The sequence below is a fragment of the Xyrauchen texanus genome, chromosome 43 (assembly GCF_025860055.1).
Source record: "Xyrauchen texanus isolate HMW12.3.18 chromosome 43, RBS_HiC_50CHRs, whole genome shotgun sequence".
Classification (NCBI taxonomy): Eukaryota; Metazoa; Chordata; class Actinopteri; order Cypriniformes; family Catostomidae; genus Xyrauchen; species Xyrauchen texanus.
Genome location: NC_068318.1, coordinates 4,425,970 through 4,446,641, shown reverse-complemented (window position 1 = coordinate 4,446,641; position 20,672 = coordinate 4,425,970). Strand labels below are relative to the sequence as shown.

The following is a 20,672-nucleotide window of genomic DNA, read 5'->3' as shown; positions in this document are numbered from 1 at the left end:
AGGTCTGTTCACTCTGCTGGAAAATGACTCTAGGGGCAGCGTGCGTCGAACACGTGTTCCACAACAACACTAGGCTGCCCACAGATGTGCCTGCCTAATAATCGGCTTGATATACTTGGAAATTGGCCGATGCCGATTATGTAAAAAATGCTAAAAATCGGCCGATTAATCGGTCGACCTCTATACAAGAGCGTTTATTTCTGCTGAACTCTCCATTCAACAAACCTGAGTTCATCTAGAAATTGCATTTCAATTCATTATGTGTAAACACAGCATGATCACCTATATCAGACTGAATGTTTCATGTGAAATGTTTGATCTGTTAGTGTTGCATGTTTTGTTGAGTATCTGTCTGTGTGCTTTGCCGGTTTAGGTGCCAAATGTGTCCTGAAGAAGAAATTCTCAGCCTCTCAGTTCTGGAATGACTGTAGGAAACACAACATCACTATATTTCAGTATATTGGAGAGCTGTGTCGATATCTCTGCAATCAGCCTGTGGTACTGTATCTGCTCACTTCACTTCAATACAATGTACATATTTCACTACAGATGTGGCTATTCTCTGGATAATTTGTATGATTTATTTATTTGTTATCATTTCTTTCAAAAAAGGCCACTGCTAAACTTTCAAGAAATTATATTTTCCCACCCAGAACCAAAGTACCAGGGCTGTAACTACCATAAACTTAAATGATTTCTAATTTCTTAAATTATTTCAAATTACCAAGAGTAATTTATCATTATTAACCTCCTAAAAGACCTAAAGTCTAACCCTAAAGCACAACATTATTTCAACCCCATTGCAGTAAGTTTAAAAAGATAACTGGTTATTAAAGGAAGTTTCTAGGTTTAATACAAGTTAAGCTCAATCGACAGCATTTGTGGCATAATGTTGTATACCACAAAAATGTATTTAAACTCGTCTCTCTTTTCTTAAAAAAAATCAAGGTTACTGTGAGGCATTGACAATTGGGGTCAATTTTTGGGGGGTTTAAAGGCAGAAATGTGAAGCTTATAATTTTATGAAGGGATGAATTGCATTCATTCTTCTGTTAAACCTCTGTATTATTTGAGCTGTAAAGTCATTTAAATCGTCATTTTACAGTCATTTTAAGGTTTTTGGGTTTGTTGATGTTACATCGTCATGGCAACAAAGTTGTAAAATTGGCTATAAATTTACAGAAACAAAGGTTAGTGAGTTTCTCACACTAAACTCATGTTAACACACATATTGTTTATGTCTAGTGGCTGTACTTTTGAAACAGTGAGCATTTTAACATTTACAGATTGACTCCATTCAGATCCATTGTAAGTGTTTCACTGTAACACAGATTTTTGCTTTTTTAAAGAAAAGGAGGGATGAGTCAAAATAAATGTGTGGTAATCAGCATTATGCCACAAATCCTGTCGATTGACCTTGACTTGCACTGAACCTGGAATATTCATTTAAATTCTGATCTCATCACTCAGTTTTGGTGTGATTTCCAGTAAAACACACATTATATTTGGAAAAAATTATTAACCCATGACATTTCTCTTTCAAAACATGCCTTGCGTCAACCCTGTTTACATTCAAAATGTTTTGAGGTTGAACGTCAGCGCAGAAAGGTCTAATAACGGCTTTCGTTATCAAATATCATTTATTGTAAAGAACAGTCTTGTTTCTATACAAATATTGATCACTATGATTGTACCTATAACGGAGTTAAAATAATTGATCATACAAAAACAAAAAAGTGTCAACATAATTCATATTTAATTTTAAAAGTTCTTTTGCACAGTCAACAGTGTTAAATCTATCAGATAATTCAGTATTCAGTTAACTGATTCAATAGTAAATAATGGTGACACAAAGGACACAGTTTCAGTAGAAGGACACATCTGCATATACATTTACATTTACATTTATTCATTTGGCAGATGCTTTTATCCAAAGCGACTTACAAAAGAGGAAGAACATCAGCGAATCATCTTAGGGAGACAGTGGTACAAAAAGTGCCATATTACAAAGTTTCACTATCATCACAATAGTACACCAAACAGATTTAAGTGCAACAAGAAATGTAAATAATTTTTTTTTTAAGTGCTCTTGGAAAAGATGTGTTTTTAGCCGTTTTTTGAAGATAGAGAGTGAGTTAGCTTCCCGGATTGAGTTGGGAAGGTCATTCCACCACCGTGATATGATGAAACTGAAAGTCCGGGAAAGTGTTTTGGTGCCTCTTTGTGTTGGTACGACAAGGCGACGTTCATTAGCCGACCGCAGGCTTCTGGTGGGAACGTAGATCTGCATAAATGGTTTTAGGTATGCTGGAGCAGACCCAGTGACTGTTTTATATGCCAGCATCAGGGCCTTGAATTGAATACGTGCATGAACCGGCAGCCAGTGGAGAGAGACAAAGAGTGGTGTAACATGTGCTCTCTTAGGCTCATTAAAGACCAGACGTGCTGCTACATATACAGTGACCTTAAGAAGGACTTGGACACTGAAACCACACTTGTGTCTGAATGCACAAACACACATTTCCATCAAAACATTTTACATGCAGTATTGTGCCACTTTGTGTTTGTCAGTGTGTTGTCTGTGAATGTGCTGAAATCCACCTGTGTGACTTCATACATCCACTAAAAATCACCACAACAGCAGTTCATTCAAAGTCATTGCGAAAAATCACTCCAAACAGTGAACGTTAGTTCTGAGAAAAGATCCTACAGTGTTTGAGACAAGCACATCACACTTACTTTTTATATATTTTGTATCTAATGCAATGACATTCACACATTTAAGGTGACTAACGTGAACAAATGCTTTTTGGGGTGACTGTTTGCAAATGGTTTTGATAATGGTTTTATTCTTCCTGTATGAGATCAAAAGCACTTCAGATTTCAAACCCTTCAGTTTTTTTTTCTTTTTTGTTTTTTTTTTTGTCATTTTAAATGCCAGATATTACATAAACTCATAACAATAAGGCATATTGTGTCCTGTAAACTCCACATTAGTGTCTTCATTTATCTTCAGGCCTCATTACTGGAACAAATGAGCCAGAAGTGCAAGAGTGTCAGGGTGCACAAACTCACTGTGGAGCGAGTCTCGAGTCACGCAGGCAAACTCTTCAGCACTGCTCATCGCTCAAATGATTGCACACAAATTATATTTGAAAATGAAGGTTGTTCTACGGTGTGCGTGTGGTTGTGTTGTGTTTTCATGGCAGACTGACAGAAAGCTTTTCTGTGAACGATTGTCATTCACGGTTGATCAGTGTGTAACACAGTCTGTCAAAGATCTCTTTGTTTCTGTCATCTAATGCTGACTGGACATTCTCATCATATTCACCAGTGTGCTCACAACACACACACACACACACACACACACACACACACACACACACACGTAAAGCTCATGTTCAAACAGAGGGGTCCAAAAGTCTAAGTCATGCACAGATATCACCAGCATAACAATTTGAGTGAATGTTGAATTGAAAAATGAACATGAATTTCCAGATTTCCTGGCATTTGGTATTTTAATGACAGCATGCACTAGAGCTGACATGAACAAAACCCAATGATCATGTTCTACAGCGTGATTTGAAAATGTCCCAAAGAGCATCTTGTATGTCTTCTCTTGTGTTGGAAGCAAAATAATTAATTATCAACAGTCTGTTATCAGTATCTAAAACAAGGCATGTTTTATTTTTGTGAAGAGTGTAGGTGTTGGTGGGCAGTGTTTAAACTAAAGGAGTATATATGAACTGTAAGATTAATTTTTAAGTGTCTTTGAAGTCCATCCTGTATTGACTGCTGAAGTGCACATGGATGCAGTGTTCTTTTTATTTGGCTGAAGAAAGCTTTAGTTGGCATTGATTTATTGACTATGTATTCCATTTTAAGAGATTGTAGTCCTTCCTTTGACCAAGATGATGGTAGAGGTCAGAGAGCCTAACGCAGTCTGGCCGGAAGCTTGTGACCGTTTATTTTGGTGAAGTCCATCCCAAGTCCGAGTTGCAGGCAGTGGACAGTGAAGTATGTATGGTTGGAGTTGGCGGCAATTCATCCTCTGTGAAGTCCATCGTAATAGATCGAATTGCAGTTATGTCAGCAGTCAGCGACACATCGGGCTGGACTTAAGCTAGATCTGGCAGGCTCTGGTAACGTCGGGATATGTATCCCGAGGATGAGATGGGGGAACAAATATAATAATATTAGCGACGATGTCAATCACTTTAAAGTAGATTTATATAAATGAGAAGTGTTTCCAGTTTTGGCAGACCTGACTAATGCCGCATATCTGTGAGTTAAGGGATAAATTAGATGTATTCCTGGCTGAATAGATGAGATTTTAGTCTAGACTTTTTCATCCAAAAATTAAAATACTTTCATCATTTACTCACCCTCATGACATCCCAGATGTGTGTGACTTTCTTTCTTCTGCAGAACACAAATGAAGAACATTTCAGCTCTTTAGGTCCATACAATGCAAGTGAATGGGTGGCAAAATTTGGACACTCCAACATTTTTGAGTAAACTAACCCTGAGAGAGTGTGCCTGAGTCCCGAACAGTGTTTGGGAGACTATTCCATAGTTTAGGAGCCAAATAGGAAAAGGATCTACCACCTCCTGTGGATTTTGATATTTTAGGCCCTATTAATAGGTCATAATCTTGCAATCGTAGTGATTGTGATGGTTTATAGCACGATAGAAGGCCTATTACAAATTTAGGAGCTCTGTTATTCAAAGCTTAGTAAGTAATTAACAGAAATTTATATGAAACCTAAATGGTAGCCAATGTAACGATGATAAAATGGTGCTAATATGATCAAATTTACTGGTTATTGTTAGCACTGAAGTTTATTTATTGAACATGCAGAACATCCTCCCAGTAATGCATTACAATAATCTAGTCTTGAGGTCTTGAACGCATGAAGTAGTTTTTCAGTATCCGCCACAGAGAGCATGTGTAGCAACTTAGTAATATTTCTGAGGTGGAAGAATGCTGTTTATCAAACATGAATTTTAAAAGGACAGATTGCTATCAAACAAAACATCCAAGTACTTAACTATAGAAGACGATGTAAAAGTACAGCCACTGAGAGAAGAAATATATTCTAGCATCTTATTTTTAAAGTTTTTGATCCAATAATGAATACGCTCTTTTGTCAGAATTGAGCAGAAGGAAATTTCTTGCCATCTAGTCTTTGAAATGATTATATCTCCCAGGAGAAGCAAATACAAGGAGAAAAGCAGTGGACCTAATACTGAGCACTGTGGCATAATTTACTTGACACTACCTCACTACTTGATCTGAAAGTTCCTTGTTTACCCATTAATCTTATTGTCTGTGCGGAGTTCACATGATCAGTGACACTAATTTACTCATATTGATCAGTCACCTAGAAGCATTGCAAAATCTGAAATATTTCTTATTCAGTTTACATAATAACTTTCATCCTTTTTTTCAAAATCCTAAAATAAATAAAAATTTACAGATTTATATTAGATTTTGAATTCCAGATTTTCAGTATGGACCTTTGGATCTCTCTTTAAACACTATTTCTACAGCATTTGACTTGTTCAAAGGTACAGGACCACATATCAGTCTCTGCACATGCTCTTTCCTAAATGTGTGTTTGAATGTAGAGACTGATATGTGTTGAGAGCAGGAAATGTTTTTTTTTCAGTAAAGTGTGTGACAGTTGTAAATGTTTTATTGAGACATTTGCTGTCACTCCAGTCTGTGATGAGCTTTAACACACACACACACACACACACACACACACACACACACACACACACACACACACACACACAAAAACAGACAGATACACATGTTTTATACTGTACAAACTATATATTCTATCCCCTACCCCTAAACCTAACCCTCACAGAAAACTTTCTGCATTTTTACATTTTCAAAAAACATAATTTAGTATGATTTATAAGCTGTTTTCCTCATGGGGACCGACAAAATGTCCCCACAAGGTCAAAAATGTCGGTTTTTTATTATCCTTATGGGGACATTTGGTCCCCACAAAGTGATAAATACATGCTCTCTCTCTCTCTCTCACACACACACACACACACACACACACACACACACACACACACACACGTGGCTGTATGAATGGAGCAGTTCTACTGGTCTGACTGGATTATATTGTTCTCTCTCTCTCTCTCTCTCTCACACTCACTCACTCACTAACACACACACACACACATGCATTTAGTGAGGAAGCGAGTACTTTTCAGTATGTACAGAATGAGGTGCACATGGAATTAATTTGTCCATCTTTACTTATGTAAGTAGTGGCACCTTTGAGTTTAAACTCAGACCTTAAATGAGAGTCTGGGACCCGAACTAACCGGTACTGTCTAACACCCTGTCTACACTTGGCATGTCCATTGACGTGATGCAATGTCTTAAGGCTATCTACACTGGAAGTGTCCACACAAATATGCAAAATCTTTTGTTTATGTAATTGGCAGCATAGAGATCTATACGTAGATACCTCATTAGCAGCTGTACCTATGATGCACGTTTCATGCATATTTAACACTTCTAAAGACTCAAATGCGAGTGGGTGGCCACTGAAACATAAATTAGCATCATGATGCTGAGTTTTGCAAAGGCAACTACCACTCACAATCTTATAAAAATTTAAAATCTTGTGACAATTCTTTCATTATTTTTAAACAGGAATTTGATGCAAACCACAAGTTATAAACAAAAAACCCATTGGGCTGGGGTCGTGTAGCTGACCCTTGCATCCAAGACATCTCTTGAGTGCTGTTGTCACATTTCTTGTTTCTGTAAAAATACAGTCTATCCATGAGCAGCAGTGCTGTGATGATGTGTATTTTTGTGTGCTTCAGGCAGACAATGAGAAGGATCACAGGGTGCGTATGGGTGTTGGGAACGGTTTGCGCCAGGACGTATGGAGAGAATTCCAACAGCGCTTTGGACAGATTCGTATGTGTGAGATCTACGGCTCCACTGAAGGAAACCTGTGCTTCATGAACCACATTGGCAAGATCGGAGCCGTCGGCCGCTCCAACTTCTTTTACAAGGTGAGTTCACACACTGCACAGAAATGCATCATGAGGTTTAGACCGATTGACAACATGAACGGCAAGTATAAAGGGTAAAGTAACAAAGCTCTCACTGTTGCACTGCTGGACATGTAAACTTGGTAAATATTTGAACGAGACCTTGTATAGAGATGCGGCTCGACGTCAGATGTCCATTGGTTGAATTCAAGCACATGTGTGATTGCGCCAGGTTTCAGTACATGGTTCTCTTTGCTTTGATGTCAAAGGTACAGAGTCAATGACCCAGTGTGCCAGAACATACAGTTCATATCAGCAGAACATGTTGCGTTGTTTCGATCCTGAGTTCTGATATAGGTTGAAATGTAACATTTCAACACTTTCAAAGTACTGCTGTTATCGTTAGCTATAAAGTCATTTAGTGACCGCTTTCTCTCAGTGTGGAATATTAGAAATGTCATGTTACCAAATTCTCTCTAGTTGATAACAATAAAAAATGACTCCATACCAGTTGGAGCAAACTCGCGCGAGCAATGTGAGGCGAAAATGTTCTTCACGTTGTATGTGAATTCATCGTTAGGAGATGCTGTACAAATTTCAGAATTATTTAAAGACATAAAGCAATTATTTAGAAAATCTTAAATTGATTTTAAATTATTACCTAATTGTATTTGCATAAACAATATATGACACTGTCCTTCAACTCAGTTGAAGCAACAAGTCTCAAATCTCACCATATTCTATATGAGGGTGAAAATGCTCTACTTTGTGTTCTAGATTATTTTGTAAGACCATATCAAGTCAAAGTACTTCAGAAACTTACCAGATAACCACATTTATTTAATTCCTTTACAATATACACACATTTGCTCTTTGTCTTAAGACTGATATGTGAAAACTGCTCCGTTAATATTTTCACATTCTAAATTATGAATGACATACGAATCGCGTACTGTACGTGACACATTTTGAATTAAAAACTGCGAATTTGACCAAATGGTGAATAGTTTGCACCCTTGAACCTGAACTACTCGCTGATGCGCAGCTACTAACCAAATAAATGAGTAAATGCACATGAAACATTGATTCAATTTTAAATAATTTTATTAGCTTACCTGTAGAAATCGCACAGTAGTCCGAGAAGCAGGACAGATGACTCGCAGTACCTGGTCTGATACATCTTAAAGCCCGGATGTCACAATTGAGTATTCCAGAGCGCCAGGTAATAAATAACAATAACGTGTGTATAATGCTTTTCAGTTATTTTGGACATTTGTACTCGTCTCCACACAGCTGTTTTTCATACATGACCAGTTGGGTGAATGAGTATGGAGGAGATGTTCTGAAGAGATTAGTAAGTAAGTGAAAGAAAGAGTGGATCATGTCATGGAGCTTGAAGAATCTTTTCTTCTGCTTCATAAAGATAACTAATGTTGGCTGTGGTTAGTAACACAAAATGTAACCATCACATGTATGTCAGGTTGTCGACAGCGACAGACAGAGTCAGGAGAATCTGACTCCCTCTTATGAGAGAAGAGGAGCTCCCACTGAAATAATGTCTCAAGGCCTCGTGAATTCAGGTGTCAGTTCTGTCTTTTCTGTCCAGCTAACACAATTCAAATAATCCACTGAAATTATACATATTTATATTCAGTTACAGATGATTTATAAGATATTACATAGAATATAGACTTCACCAGAACAGTTATCACTTATAATATCATCTATTTAGAGCAGGGTTGAGCAGTGAATTATATCTGCCCAAAACTGTGCCTTGAAAAGAATGGAAAACCTGACACTTCAATGCTTTGTTTTGGCAAAAAGTTTCTGTGTTGATTCTTGTTCACAGTTGGAAGAAAACAAGACAAGACACACTCCTGCACTGTTTTTTAATTATCTTCTATGGTGGTCATGCCTCAAATGAATGTCTTTATCCGTTGCATTATCGTGCTTTTTTTTTCAGTGCATCGAGCTGTAAGCATGGCGTTTTTAAGATGGTGTGTCATGTTAAAGATAGAGTTTCTAAAACACATCTTGAGACCCCTGGGGTCTGTTCCATTCATAGAGCAGTTTTCTTGCTTGGTTGTTGTTTAAATGAATAAATAAAGCACTGGTCTGACTGGGCAAGCCATTGTTTCATTAACTGGCCTAAACCTCTCTCACCTTGACCCATAAGGTCATGAGCTGAGATTGTGACAGATGCTAAAGGTGCAGAGCTCTGTTGGCATATTGTCAACATGTTGCTTAACATGGAGTCGAGTGCGTCCCATAATACATGGCTAACCCTCCCAGTGTAAGAGCATTGACATGTAATCCTCAGCGCTCTATTCTTAGAAGCTTCTGAACTCACAAATCACATTACAAAACATCACTCTTATATATAAGAATCCATATTATTCTTGAACTAATGTCATTGCAAAGAATGGAAATGATACAACATGTAGGCTATGTTACACAAAGATGTGCTAAAATGTTTTTTTTTATGATACGAGTCTGTTAGTTCAGTGCTGATGAACTTCAGTGTGTTTGCAGGATTTGTGGTTTCATGTCAGCTGAGAGCATCAATATGAATGAAACCGGGATCCCACGCTCACAATAAAATATTCACAATGGAAACAATGTGATTTTCAGGGCTGAAAACATAATGGAAATTGAAAAGATTATTGTGAATATACATTTTTCTAGTTATTCTCAGGACTGACAGAATATGTCAGCTAGAAATTGCTCTTGTGAGTGAATGATTTTCAAAACTGTTTCTCCAGTAATCACAAATGTAGAAAAGTGATGGGAATTATTGTTGGATTGGTGTTTTGATGAATGAGGTGATGCAGATGTCCTGACACAGTGACATGAAGAATTACATCACCTCTGACCTCAACACATCACCTTCACATTTACACATAAACCTCAATCTTTTCGGAGAGTCGCGACATGATTCTGTCAATCCCTTCATTGTGGAAAGAGCAAGACTATTGTTTCTATATTCCACTCATGATGTGATTGTTCTCTCGGCTCTGACCTGCTTTTAATGGCTTTTAGAAAATCCTTTTGACTGTCTGTTCTCCAGCAGAAGTGCTTGTACTTTGTTGCTTTTGTGGGTCATTCTCAGGAAACTGTGCCTTTTCTTTTGCTGAATTTGTCAGAAATAAGATAATAAATCTTATTTTAATTGTGCTATCATTTTATTTGAAAAGGTCACTGCTGAACCTTTAATAAATCACATTTCCCCACCTCAGGCTCAAAGTACCAGGGACAGAGGTGTGGTTAAGAGGGGGGTTAATCTAAGCTGAAGAGGGAAGAACATGAAGCCACAAATGATTGTTAATTGTGTCAGTAGTGAGTTCTGGGGCAGTGACTTTTTAATTTAGCTTCTAAAATAGGATTTTCTGAACATTTATGAGCAACTTCCTGACTTCCAAGTGAAAGTACTTGGGTTATAAAAAATAGCTCAAATGTGATTACTATTAAATTTGGACTTGTTAAAAATTGTAATGTCAGCAGATTTTTTAATTGAATCAAGCGTCATTGGTTTTGCTTTCAATTGAACATGCAAACACACTTTTGACCACAACAATCCCCAGCTTTGCATCTAATTTGTGCCGGACCCTCCCTGTTCCGTTTCTGGACCTATGTGGATGCCAGAGATAGAAGCTGGCTCCACAAGGAGAGGCACACAATACGTTTTTATACGTTTCTATTCACATCAGGTGCACCTCATCAGGGGACGGGGGAAAGGGGGTTGGGGGTTGTTCCGCCACACTTTAAAACCCGTATTGAAACACCTGCTTTCTGTTAAACTGTATTTATTGCACTGCATCAAGCCTTTTTTAGTGCAACAAAGCGATTTGTTCTGAAGTCATCTTCAGTGCTTGGGACACATTCAAATATCAAAAGCACAGTTTTAGCATTTGAATGTGCTTTATATATATATATATATAAATTTGCTGAATATTCAAATAAAAACAATTATTTGACAGCACTAATTTGAGAATTCACTTATGAACTATGTGACAAATGAATCTTTTTCTAACAGATTCCTTCAAAATGAATGTGTGTTCACACTGAAGAGCTGGAGTGTGGAGTGTGTTTGACATACAGCTCACACGTGTGCACACACTGACCATATAAATGAAAAAGAAACTCAATCCAGCCGAGTCTAACACAGTTATGTTCACTAACAGACACAACGCACACTGTCTGCTTTCTCAATCACTGTTTGTGTGTGTTTTGCAGCTGATTTTTAAGTATGTTTTGGTGAAGTATGACACACTCAGAGACGAGCCCATGAGAGATGAGAACGGATTCTGCCAACATGTTCAGAAAGGTGAGAACAAAAAATTAAAAAATGTTGAAATAAGACATCATTTCGATATAAATTGTTGTACTAGTTGCATGATCATCAGTTCTGTTTGTGCTCTGAAATAATTTACTGAATAAATCAAATGTTTATGAGAAATATTTGATCGCATTATCAACATACCGCTATCAAGTTTGCATGTGTTTTTTTATACTCGCAAGCCTTTAGAAAATCAGGGCCTTTAAACGTTAGTTCACCCCGAAGTGAAAATTGTCACCCTCATGTTGTTCCAAACCCGTATGTCTTTCTTTATAATGCGGAACACAAAAGGAGATTGAGTCTGTCAGTCTCTCACATTCTGCCTAACATCTACTTTTGTGTTATGAAGAGAGCCATACAGATTTGGAACAACATGAGGATGATTAGATGATGACAGCATTTTCACTTTTGAATAATTTGTCACACGAGTAGGAGGCAAATGCGTATTGTGTGTGTATGTTGTCAGGTGAGACGGGGCTGCTCTTGTCGAAGATCTGCAGTTCGAGTCCATTCTTCGGATACGCGGGCAGCAAACAGCTGACGGAGAAGAAGATCCTGAGAGATGTGTTTGTGAAAGGAGATGCTTACTTCAACACTGGAGACCTGATGGCTGAAGACCATGACAACTTCATCTGCTTCAAAGACAGAGTGGGAGACACTTTCAGGTAGAGAGGAGCCTGCTGTCATGATCATCAAGTGTGTGTATGGGACACAAGAGGTGTTGAGTCGAAGCCCCACCCGACCTGATCTGACCTGACCTCAGCTGATACAGTCACATTTTATGACTGAACCTGAAACTGTGACTCATTATTGCAGTATATTCCAGACATACAGATGATTTAATCTCTTAGCTCTTACTCCGATGAAGGAGTGAGTGCATAACAAGTTTATTAAGGATTCCCTTAGAATTATTTTGTTTTCCCTTACAATAGCTTTATCCATTCGTTAGGGAAGGATGAGGCCATTTCAGACAAATAAACTAATTCCTGTCCTCTAATATGAGCCCAGTTCTGTTCACAATGTGAAAGGAATATTGTGTTGTTTTCAGATGGAAGGGTGAAAATGTGGCGACCACTGAGGTGACAGAGATTCTGGGAATGGTGGATTTCATTCAAGAGGTCAATGTGTATGGAGTCCAGGTGCCAGGTATGTTTGACACGTGAACTGACAGAGTGTTGCGGTTGCTGATTAGAGCTGAACACTCAACCTTTCACAAGACAAATAGCTCAGAGGAAATGCAAGAACATGTGTGAACAGCACCTTATTCATCTCAATTCAATTAAAGGGGTCATGACATGGGTTTTTTTATTGTATTATTATGTTCCCTTAGGTGCAATTATAGTAATAATATATTTTTTTTTAAGAAAAACTTTTAAAATCTAGTGATTTATGACCTTTTCCCACCCTGTTTCTCATCCTCTGATTCAAACAGTCTGTTTTGGGGGCGTTTCCATTTAAGACTTCAGTGTTAACGCCCACTGTTATGATTGGCTAACGTCAGTGCCTATGTATCAATTATTGACGCTCCCAGCCAGAACAATATGCAAGTAAACTAAGTAAAAACACTGTGATTATTCATAATGAATGAAATTGCGCTTTAAAAAGTAGTTTAAAGTTTAAAATAGATTACTTACAGTTTGCGCCGTCGTTGTTCCCATAATAGTCGGCACGGACTTATCTTTGAGCAACAGTTTTCTGGCAAAGCCAGCATCATATTGAGATTTGTTCTCAAAACAGTCATCCTTAAAATGTACAGAACAAACGCTTAAGTTAACACTTGCTGTGACTGGGACGTCCGCAAAAAATAAACTGCATCCATTTTTCCCTGACGTCTGGATCTTTCGGCAGCTTATTCAGAGGTTTTGTTTGACCACAGCCAGGAACAGCACATCTGTGTGGCATCGTAATTTTCCTGTGCACAAGTAGTCTCTGTCAGAGCTCGCTGTCCATCGACTGAACACTTGTGAGGCGCACGGCGATACGAAATGAGCGTAGTTGTCTTGCGCTTAAAGCGTAGTTATCTTGTGCTGGAGGCGGTCATATGCAAACGCTGGTACCAGAGTTTCCGCTAGAAAAAAATGGTGCCGGTCAAAGTGACCGGCAGAGGTTTCGTTTTACGGACATTTTGATGATATGCCGGTCAAATATATCGCCTCTTAATTAGTCAAGTTGAGGAAAACTGGAGGCAGTCTATGTAACTTAAAAAATGACATAATCAGGCCGTATAGAATGCAACATATTATTATTAGCTTAACTTTCAAATAGACGAATAAAAAAAACCATGAACGTCCGATTGGCGTCAATCAACGCCAATTGTTTTTTACTGTGGTTTCACACACATTCACTTTTTGAAACATTGAGGCACGGATGTACCTAATACAAATAAATAAAACATCTCCAGTTAACTAGCAGATCATTCATTTAGTCCGTTATTAAATAAGAGATCTAGCGCTGAAATCTGTTGTTTTTGAAATCAAGCTGAGCGCCGTGTCCGCTGCTATCAGTTGCATGGACGACGCGCTGCGCGAGTTGCGCAATCTTCACTAGGACGCTGCGTTTCAATCTATCGCCGTTGCGGAGACTCTCTATTAATTCCGTGAAATCACAAAATAAAATGCACACAAACGTGTCCCTGCTTGATATAGACTGTAACCATGCACTGATGAACATAGGCTATTCAGTTTTGATGATAGAGAAAAAAACTGCACGAATGCGCGGATTAGAAGCACTGATCTATCTATAATGAGATGTTCCTGATTCACCATCGCCTGGCCTCTGAAAAAGCTTTTAAAGCTAGTCTGCCTGGGCCTGGCCATATTTGAAACGTCTCACTCAATCGCTCGTTGTTTAGGTCTATATTGCAGCCGTTTTAGGCGTGCGCTTTATTTGAAATGCAGCATGCGATGTTGTTTCATAACTTTCAAACGATAGAGCCTGTTCCTTTATAACATAGCAAGAGATCGGTGTATTTTTGCTTTATACATTTTAGGCTTATTCTCAAATTCAGATTGTGTTAGGGGGACGGGATTATTAGGCAATTTTAATCGGACAATTTGACCGGAGAGATTTAATTTTGTCGGACATTTAATTTTTTTACCGGTCAATGTCCGGTAATTACCGGACAACGGAAACCCTGGCTGGTACGTCACTTCTAACCGACACGTCACTTCTAACCATGAATCCAGAACGAGATGTATTTTGAGCTTGATTAAATAAATGATTCGTTTAGAATGGGGAGGACGTCTTAAAATATTAAACTTGCAGGACGTTTTAATGATACAAAGACCTCTTATATACCAAAAGATCAAGGCAAATTTGGTTTCTCATGTCATGACCCCTTTAATGAAAATTATTTCACTCAGCTCTGTGTTTATAGTGCACATTATTTGATTGTGGATAAGAGTGAAATTTAAAATCCCTTCTCCTAAAAATCACACTTAAGAGAGTTCTGGTGACCTCTGGTGGGCATTGTGACACTTAAGAAAGTTCTGGTGACCCCTGGTGGGCATTGCGACACTTAAGAAAGTTCTGGTGACCCCTGGTGGGCATTGCGACACTTAAGAGAGTTCTGGTGACCCCTGGTGGGCATTGCGACACTTAAGAGAGTTCTGGTGACCTCTGGTGGGCATTGTGACACTTAAGAAAGTTCTGGTGACCCCTGGTGGGCATTGTGACACTTAAGAAAGTTCTGGTGACCCCTGGTGGGCATTGCGACACTTAAGAGAGTTCTGGTGACCCCTGGTGGGCACTGTGACACTTAAGAAAGTTCTGGTGACCTCTGGTGGGCATTGCGACACTTAAGAAAGTTCTGGTGACCCCTGGTGGGCATTGTGACACTTAAGAAAGTTCTGGTGACCTTTGGTGGGCATTGTGACACTTAAGAAAGTTCTGGTGACCTCTGGTGGGCATTGCGACACTTAAGAGAGTTCTGGTGACCCCTGGTGGGCATTGTGACACTTAAGAGAGTTCTGGTGACCCCTGGTGGGCATTGTGACACTTAAGAAAGTTCTGGTGACCTCTGGTGGGCATTGCGACACTTAAGAGAGTTCTGGTGACCCCTGGTGGGCATTGTGACACTTAAGAGAGTTCTGGTGACCCCTGGTGGGCATTGTGACACTTAAGAGAGTTCTGGTGACCCCTGGTGGGCATTGTGACACTTAAGAGAGTTCTGGTGACCCCTGGTGGGCATTGTGACACTTAAGAAAGTTCTGGTGACCTCTGGTGGGCATTGCGACACTTAAGAGAGTTCTGGTGACCCCTGGTGGGCATTGTGACACTTAAGAAAGTTCTGGTGACCCCTGGTGGGCATTGTGACACTTAAGAAAGTTCTAGTGACCTCTGGTGGGCATTGCGACACTTAAGAGAGTTCTGGTGACCCCTGGTGGGCATTGTGACCGTTAGATTGGTAAACTGTGGATTAGATAAGAGCAATAGAGTGCCCACTTTTTCAGCTGTCTTGATTCCTGAAGATTTCATAAAATCCTCCATAGAAGAGTTGTGCGCCGTGAACCAAAGCATCCAGCCCCAAGGTGAATCACAACATTACAAACTTTGATTTGAAGCAAAAAAAGCATTTGAAAATCAGACAAAAGACAAAAATACAAACTGTGTACTTAACATGTTTAATGAGGGAATGAACTACAATCCCATGAAACATTGCAAGTGATGCAATCAAATAAAAAAAAAAAGGAAAAATAAAACCGTATTAAGCATAGAAACAGTGTTTTAATTTGAATGTGGCCTCATGGCTTCGACGGAATCATAAACCATAGATTAACAGCCTCGGTTTTTATTAACTATCAAAAGATTTAGTTTACAATCATTTCCCCTGTGGAGAAAATGAATGAGGTTTTTACTTCTGTTTCCAGACTGTTGCACTGTATAAGCAGTTTGTTTGTTTGTATTATTAGTATTGTTTTGGAGTGTTTGGAGGGCTACTTATATTTTCTGACAGATTGATTCATTTCGTTTGATATTTTTGTTCATAAAACATACACATTTCATACATTTGAATATCTGTCATGCACCTGATGGTAAAAATCCATGCAAATGTTCTTCTAGTCCACAGTGTCAGTAGTTTATTGTTACCTGTGTTGGACTTTGAGTAAGACGCAGGGTTTGTGCTGAAATATCTCACTCTAAAGTAAACTCACCTCATTGTATTTGACAGTAATGCAACACTCGTATTGGACTGCAGCTGATGCCATCAGTATCTGTCCTCATGACAGAGTCTGTTTCCTGAGTCACGATAGACCCTTGCGAGAGTAAACAGGAAGTTGAGATGCAGCTGTGTTTGTGTCCTACAGGAAATGAGGGTCGGGCTGGAATGGCTGCAGTGATCGTGGGAGATAAGTGCACTTTTGATGGAAAGAAACTGTTCGAATATGTCCTGAGAGAACTGCCTTCATATGCTCGACCACTCTTCATTAGACTGCAGGTGTGTGTTGTGATTGTCTGTGTGTGTGTGTGTGTGTGTGTGTGTGTGTGTGTGTGTTTTGACTGTGTTTGTTTTGACTGTATGTGTTTAGATTGTGTGTATTGTGTGTTCTGACTGTGTGTGTGTGTTATGATTGTGTGTGCGTGCATGTGTTTTGACTATGTGTTGTGACTGTGTGTATTGTGTGTGGTGACTGTGTGTGTGTGTGTGTGTGTGTGTGTTATGATTGTGTGTGCGTGTATGTGTTTTGACTGTGTGTGTTGTGACTTTGTGTATTGTGTGTTCTGACTGTGTGTGTGTGTGTGTTTTGACTGTGTGTGTTTTGACTGTGTGTGTTGTGATTGTGTGTGTTGTGACTGTGTGTATTGTGTGTTCTGACGGTGTGTGTGTGTGTGTTTTGACTGTGTGTGTTTTGACTGTGTGTGTTGTGATTGTGTGTGTTGTGACTGTGTGTATTGTGTGTTCTGACGGTGTGTGTTATGATTGTGTGTGCATGTGTTTGTTTTGACTGTATGTGTTTTGATTGTGTGTGTTGTGACTGTGTGTGTGTGTGTGTTATGATTGTGTGCGTATGTGTTTTGACTGTGTGTGTTGTGACTGTGTGTATTGTGTGTTCTGACTGTGTGTGTGTGTGTGTGTGTGTGTGTTGTGACTGTGTGTTCTGACTGTGTGTGTGTTCTGACTGTGTGTGTGTTATGATTGTGTGTGCGTGTATGTGTTTTGACTGTGTGTGTGTGTGTATATTGTGTGTTCTGACTGTGTGTGTGTGTATTGTGTGTTCTGACTGTGTGTGTGTGTGTTTTGATTGTGTTTTGACTGTGTGTGTTGTGACTGTGTGTTGTGTGTTCTGACTGTGTGTGTGTGTATTGTGTGTTCTGACTGTGTGTGTGTGTGTTATGATTGTGTTTTGACTGTATGTGTTTTGACTGTGTGTGTTGTGATTGTGTGTGCGTGTATGTGTTTTGACTGTGTGTGCGTGATGATTGTGTGTGCGTGTATGTGTTTTGACTGTGTGTGTTGTGATTGTGTGTCTTGTGACTGTGTGTATTGTGTGTGTTGTGACTGTGTGTATTGTGTGTTGTGATTGTGTGTGTTGTGATTGTGTGTGTGTTGTGACTGTGTGTATTGTGTGTTCTGACTGTGTTTATTGTATGTTATGATTGTGTGTTGTGACTGTGCGTGTGTGTGTGTGTTGTGACTGTGTGTTTGTTATGTGTTATTACTGTAGGCGACCCCCCCACACACACACACACTCGTGTTCATTCTCAACTTCTGTTATTTTCTGTATTTGTGATCAGGATATTTTATTAAAGTTTGATTTGACAAAATCAATCTTTCTTGTTAAATGTTATGCTCATTATGGGGTTTTATTCAAGCAACGGAAATGCTGATTCACTTATTTTATGGGCAATCTCAATGTTTCACTTTTTTACGTCAAATTCACGTTGACTGATCAGGACGATTGGGACTATAGTCGGCTACGATATGTATTGTACAGTCACATATTGTCACACAGTGTGCTATGACGATCTCTATGCATTCATATTGTATAGTTTGACAAGTAACAATCTTAAAGGACTGTAAAATCCTACAGTGTAGAGTGGGCTACACACCTGCTATCTGCTCAATTCGTGCTGCTGCATCTAGCTTGTCAAAGCATTCAGACATTTGACTGATATCAACAATTTTCACTAGTTAAAATGCTATTTCTTGATATAAGGGATCAGTGCTCTTGAGAAGTGCTACACACGCTCTTCCGGACAGGAGCTGCTCTCGTTGACATCCGCGGTGTGGCCCAGTGCCCTTATTTGGGCATTAAAATGTGATTGCAATTTGAAGTGCACAATAATCATAATAATAATAATTATTATTTAAAAAAAAATAACAATAATATTAACAGTCCGATTTCTATTGACTTCCAAATCTCTATATATCTCTCTTATTGATACATGTGGATTGGTGTGTTCTGTGTAAAAGGCCACAATACAGATGCCCCATCTGTGGTATCACTTACACGCTCAAATATGTGTTTGATTCTACATCTGTGTGTGTGCAGGAGTGTATGGAGATGACCAGCACGTTCAAGCAGCAGAAGTTTGGTCTGGTGAAGAGTGGCTTCAACCCCTCCATCATCACTGATCCGCTCTTCTTCCTGGATTACACACAAAACTGCTACATTCCTCTGACCAGCTGCATCTATGACAGTATACTGAACGGTCAGAAGAAACTCTAGCTCTTCAAACACCACGAGAGATGACCTGACCAGTCTGAGTGACATCAGCACTCGTTTGTACTGCTGTATATTTGATCAGTGGCCGGCGTCAATTATTCATCGCTCATGTCTGTGGGAGATACACATTTAGTCAATGTATAATTAATACATTTAAAAGAGGGTAATGATGATACGCTTAAGTTTACGTGATACGTTCTCAAGCCTGCAACCATGTGATTTTAGTAGGACATTGACTTAATGTGGATGAATGTTTGTGAGCTATGAAGGAAATTGTGCTTTTAGATTCAGTGATGGCAAAGGTTATGTTTAAAACTCGTAAATGGCAGACAATTTTATTTGTTTTGAAGTGTACTTTATTACTAATGATACTCATTAGTGTCTGCCTCACTTGTGCTTTAATGCCAGAACTTCACACAATGCAACTCGTAGTCAAACATCAACATTCTATCATTATTTACTCATCATTTCTTCCAAATCTGAAGACGACGTCAGGCAAAATGTCATTGCCGTCATTCTGCCTCACATCTCTTGTTGTGTTCCACGGTAGAAAGATATAGGAGTTATTCAGGTTTGCAACAACACAAGAGTGAGTCAATCACAGACTTTTCAATGATCCCTTTAATGACTCCATAAGAGTCATGAGCAATTTTCATCTTTACAGGCTGTGTGTGAAAAATGGAATTCAAAAGTAAACTCTGGATACATAACATCATGACGTCTTCCTACTGCTCATTTTTGAAGCCCATCAGTTATCTGTTGTGAATGATGTCAATGAATGTTTTAATGTGAATATTGTAATTATGTGTAAGACATACACAGCTGCACTTTGAATAATTCAAATGCACAGACTGAATCTGACTGTTTTATTGTACAGTATGTCTGCTCGTTCTCTGGTTGAGAAGTGAAGTTACTTTAGTCCTGAATATCATACATCATTATTTACCATTGTTTAAAATTTTGGTTGATTTATTGCTATTATTGTGATGTAGTTTTGTTAATATGTGGCACTTGAAAATTTTGAGATTCACTGTGAATTGTATTTGGGTAAAAAAATACAATATAATACATTTTCTTCACTCATTGAATTGAAGCTAATATGCTATGATGTCAATCAGTTTAATGAACTTAATTATGTAATAATAAATGCCGGTTTAGTTCATGTGTATTCAAGTTTGCATTGTTCATTTTGTGGTGTGTGTGGTGAAAAAGCCCTTTATATAATGTAAGAAAGATGGAAACTCAGTCAGGTGCTTTTGCTCACATTTATATGGCATTACAAAAATGACTGCCTATATGACGTAATGTCTGTTAACTCTACAACACACTTTATTAGGCTAAGGTGATGATTTGTCATATTTTGTCATCTCTAGCTGTATTATAATGATGATAATGCGGATGAAAGCCATATCAGGACTACAGAATGTTGATGGCTGTAACTGACTTGATGACAGTTTCACTTCATAATAAAATGTCCAATTAACATTGCATCATTTTGGATTTACTTGATTATTTCAGCGGACCAGAATTAAATAATTCATAGTCACCATCTATATTTTAATTTTATTATGGTGATAAAAGGAAAGCAAAGGTTGTGATTGTTTGAGCCGGAAGTCTGACTCATTGTAGCG

At 38.6% G+C, this 20,672-nt stretch overlaps 1 protein-coding gene across 1 annotated transcript in view; it reads left to right on the top strand.

Moving 5' to 3' along the window:
• slc27a6 (solute carrier family 27 member 6) overlaps positions 1-20,547 on the top strand; it is a 38,555-nt gene extending 18,008 nt beyond the window's left edge. Inside the window, exons 4-10 of the mRNA XM_052115661.1 lie at positions 374-498; positions 6,865-7,059; positions 11,272-11,362; positions 11,841-12,039; positions 12,423-12,520; positions 16,681-16,811; positions 18,868-20,547. Coding sequence (XP_051971621.1) covers positions 374-498; positions 6,865-7,059; positions 11,272-11,362; positions 11,841-12,039; positions 12,423-12,520; positions 16,681-16,811; positions 18,868-19,044 — 1,016 coding nt within the window. The 3' untranslated portion in view covers positions 19,045-20,547. The remainder of the gene's footprint in view (positions 1-373; positions 499-6,864; positions 7,060-11,271; positions 11,363-11,840; positions 12,040-12,422; positions 12,521-16,680; positions 16,812-18,867) is intronic.
• Positions 20,548-20,672: the final 125 nt, after the last annotated feature.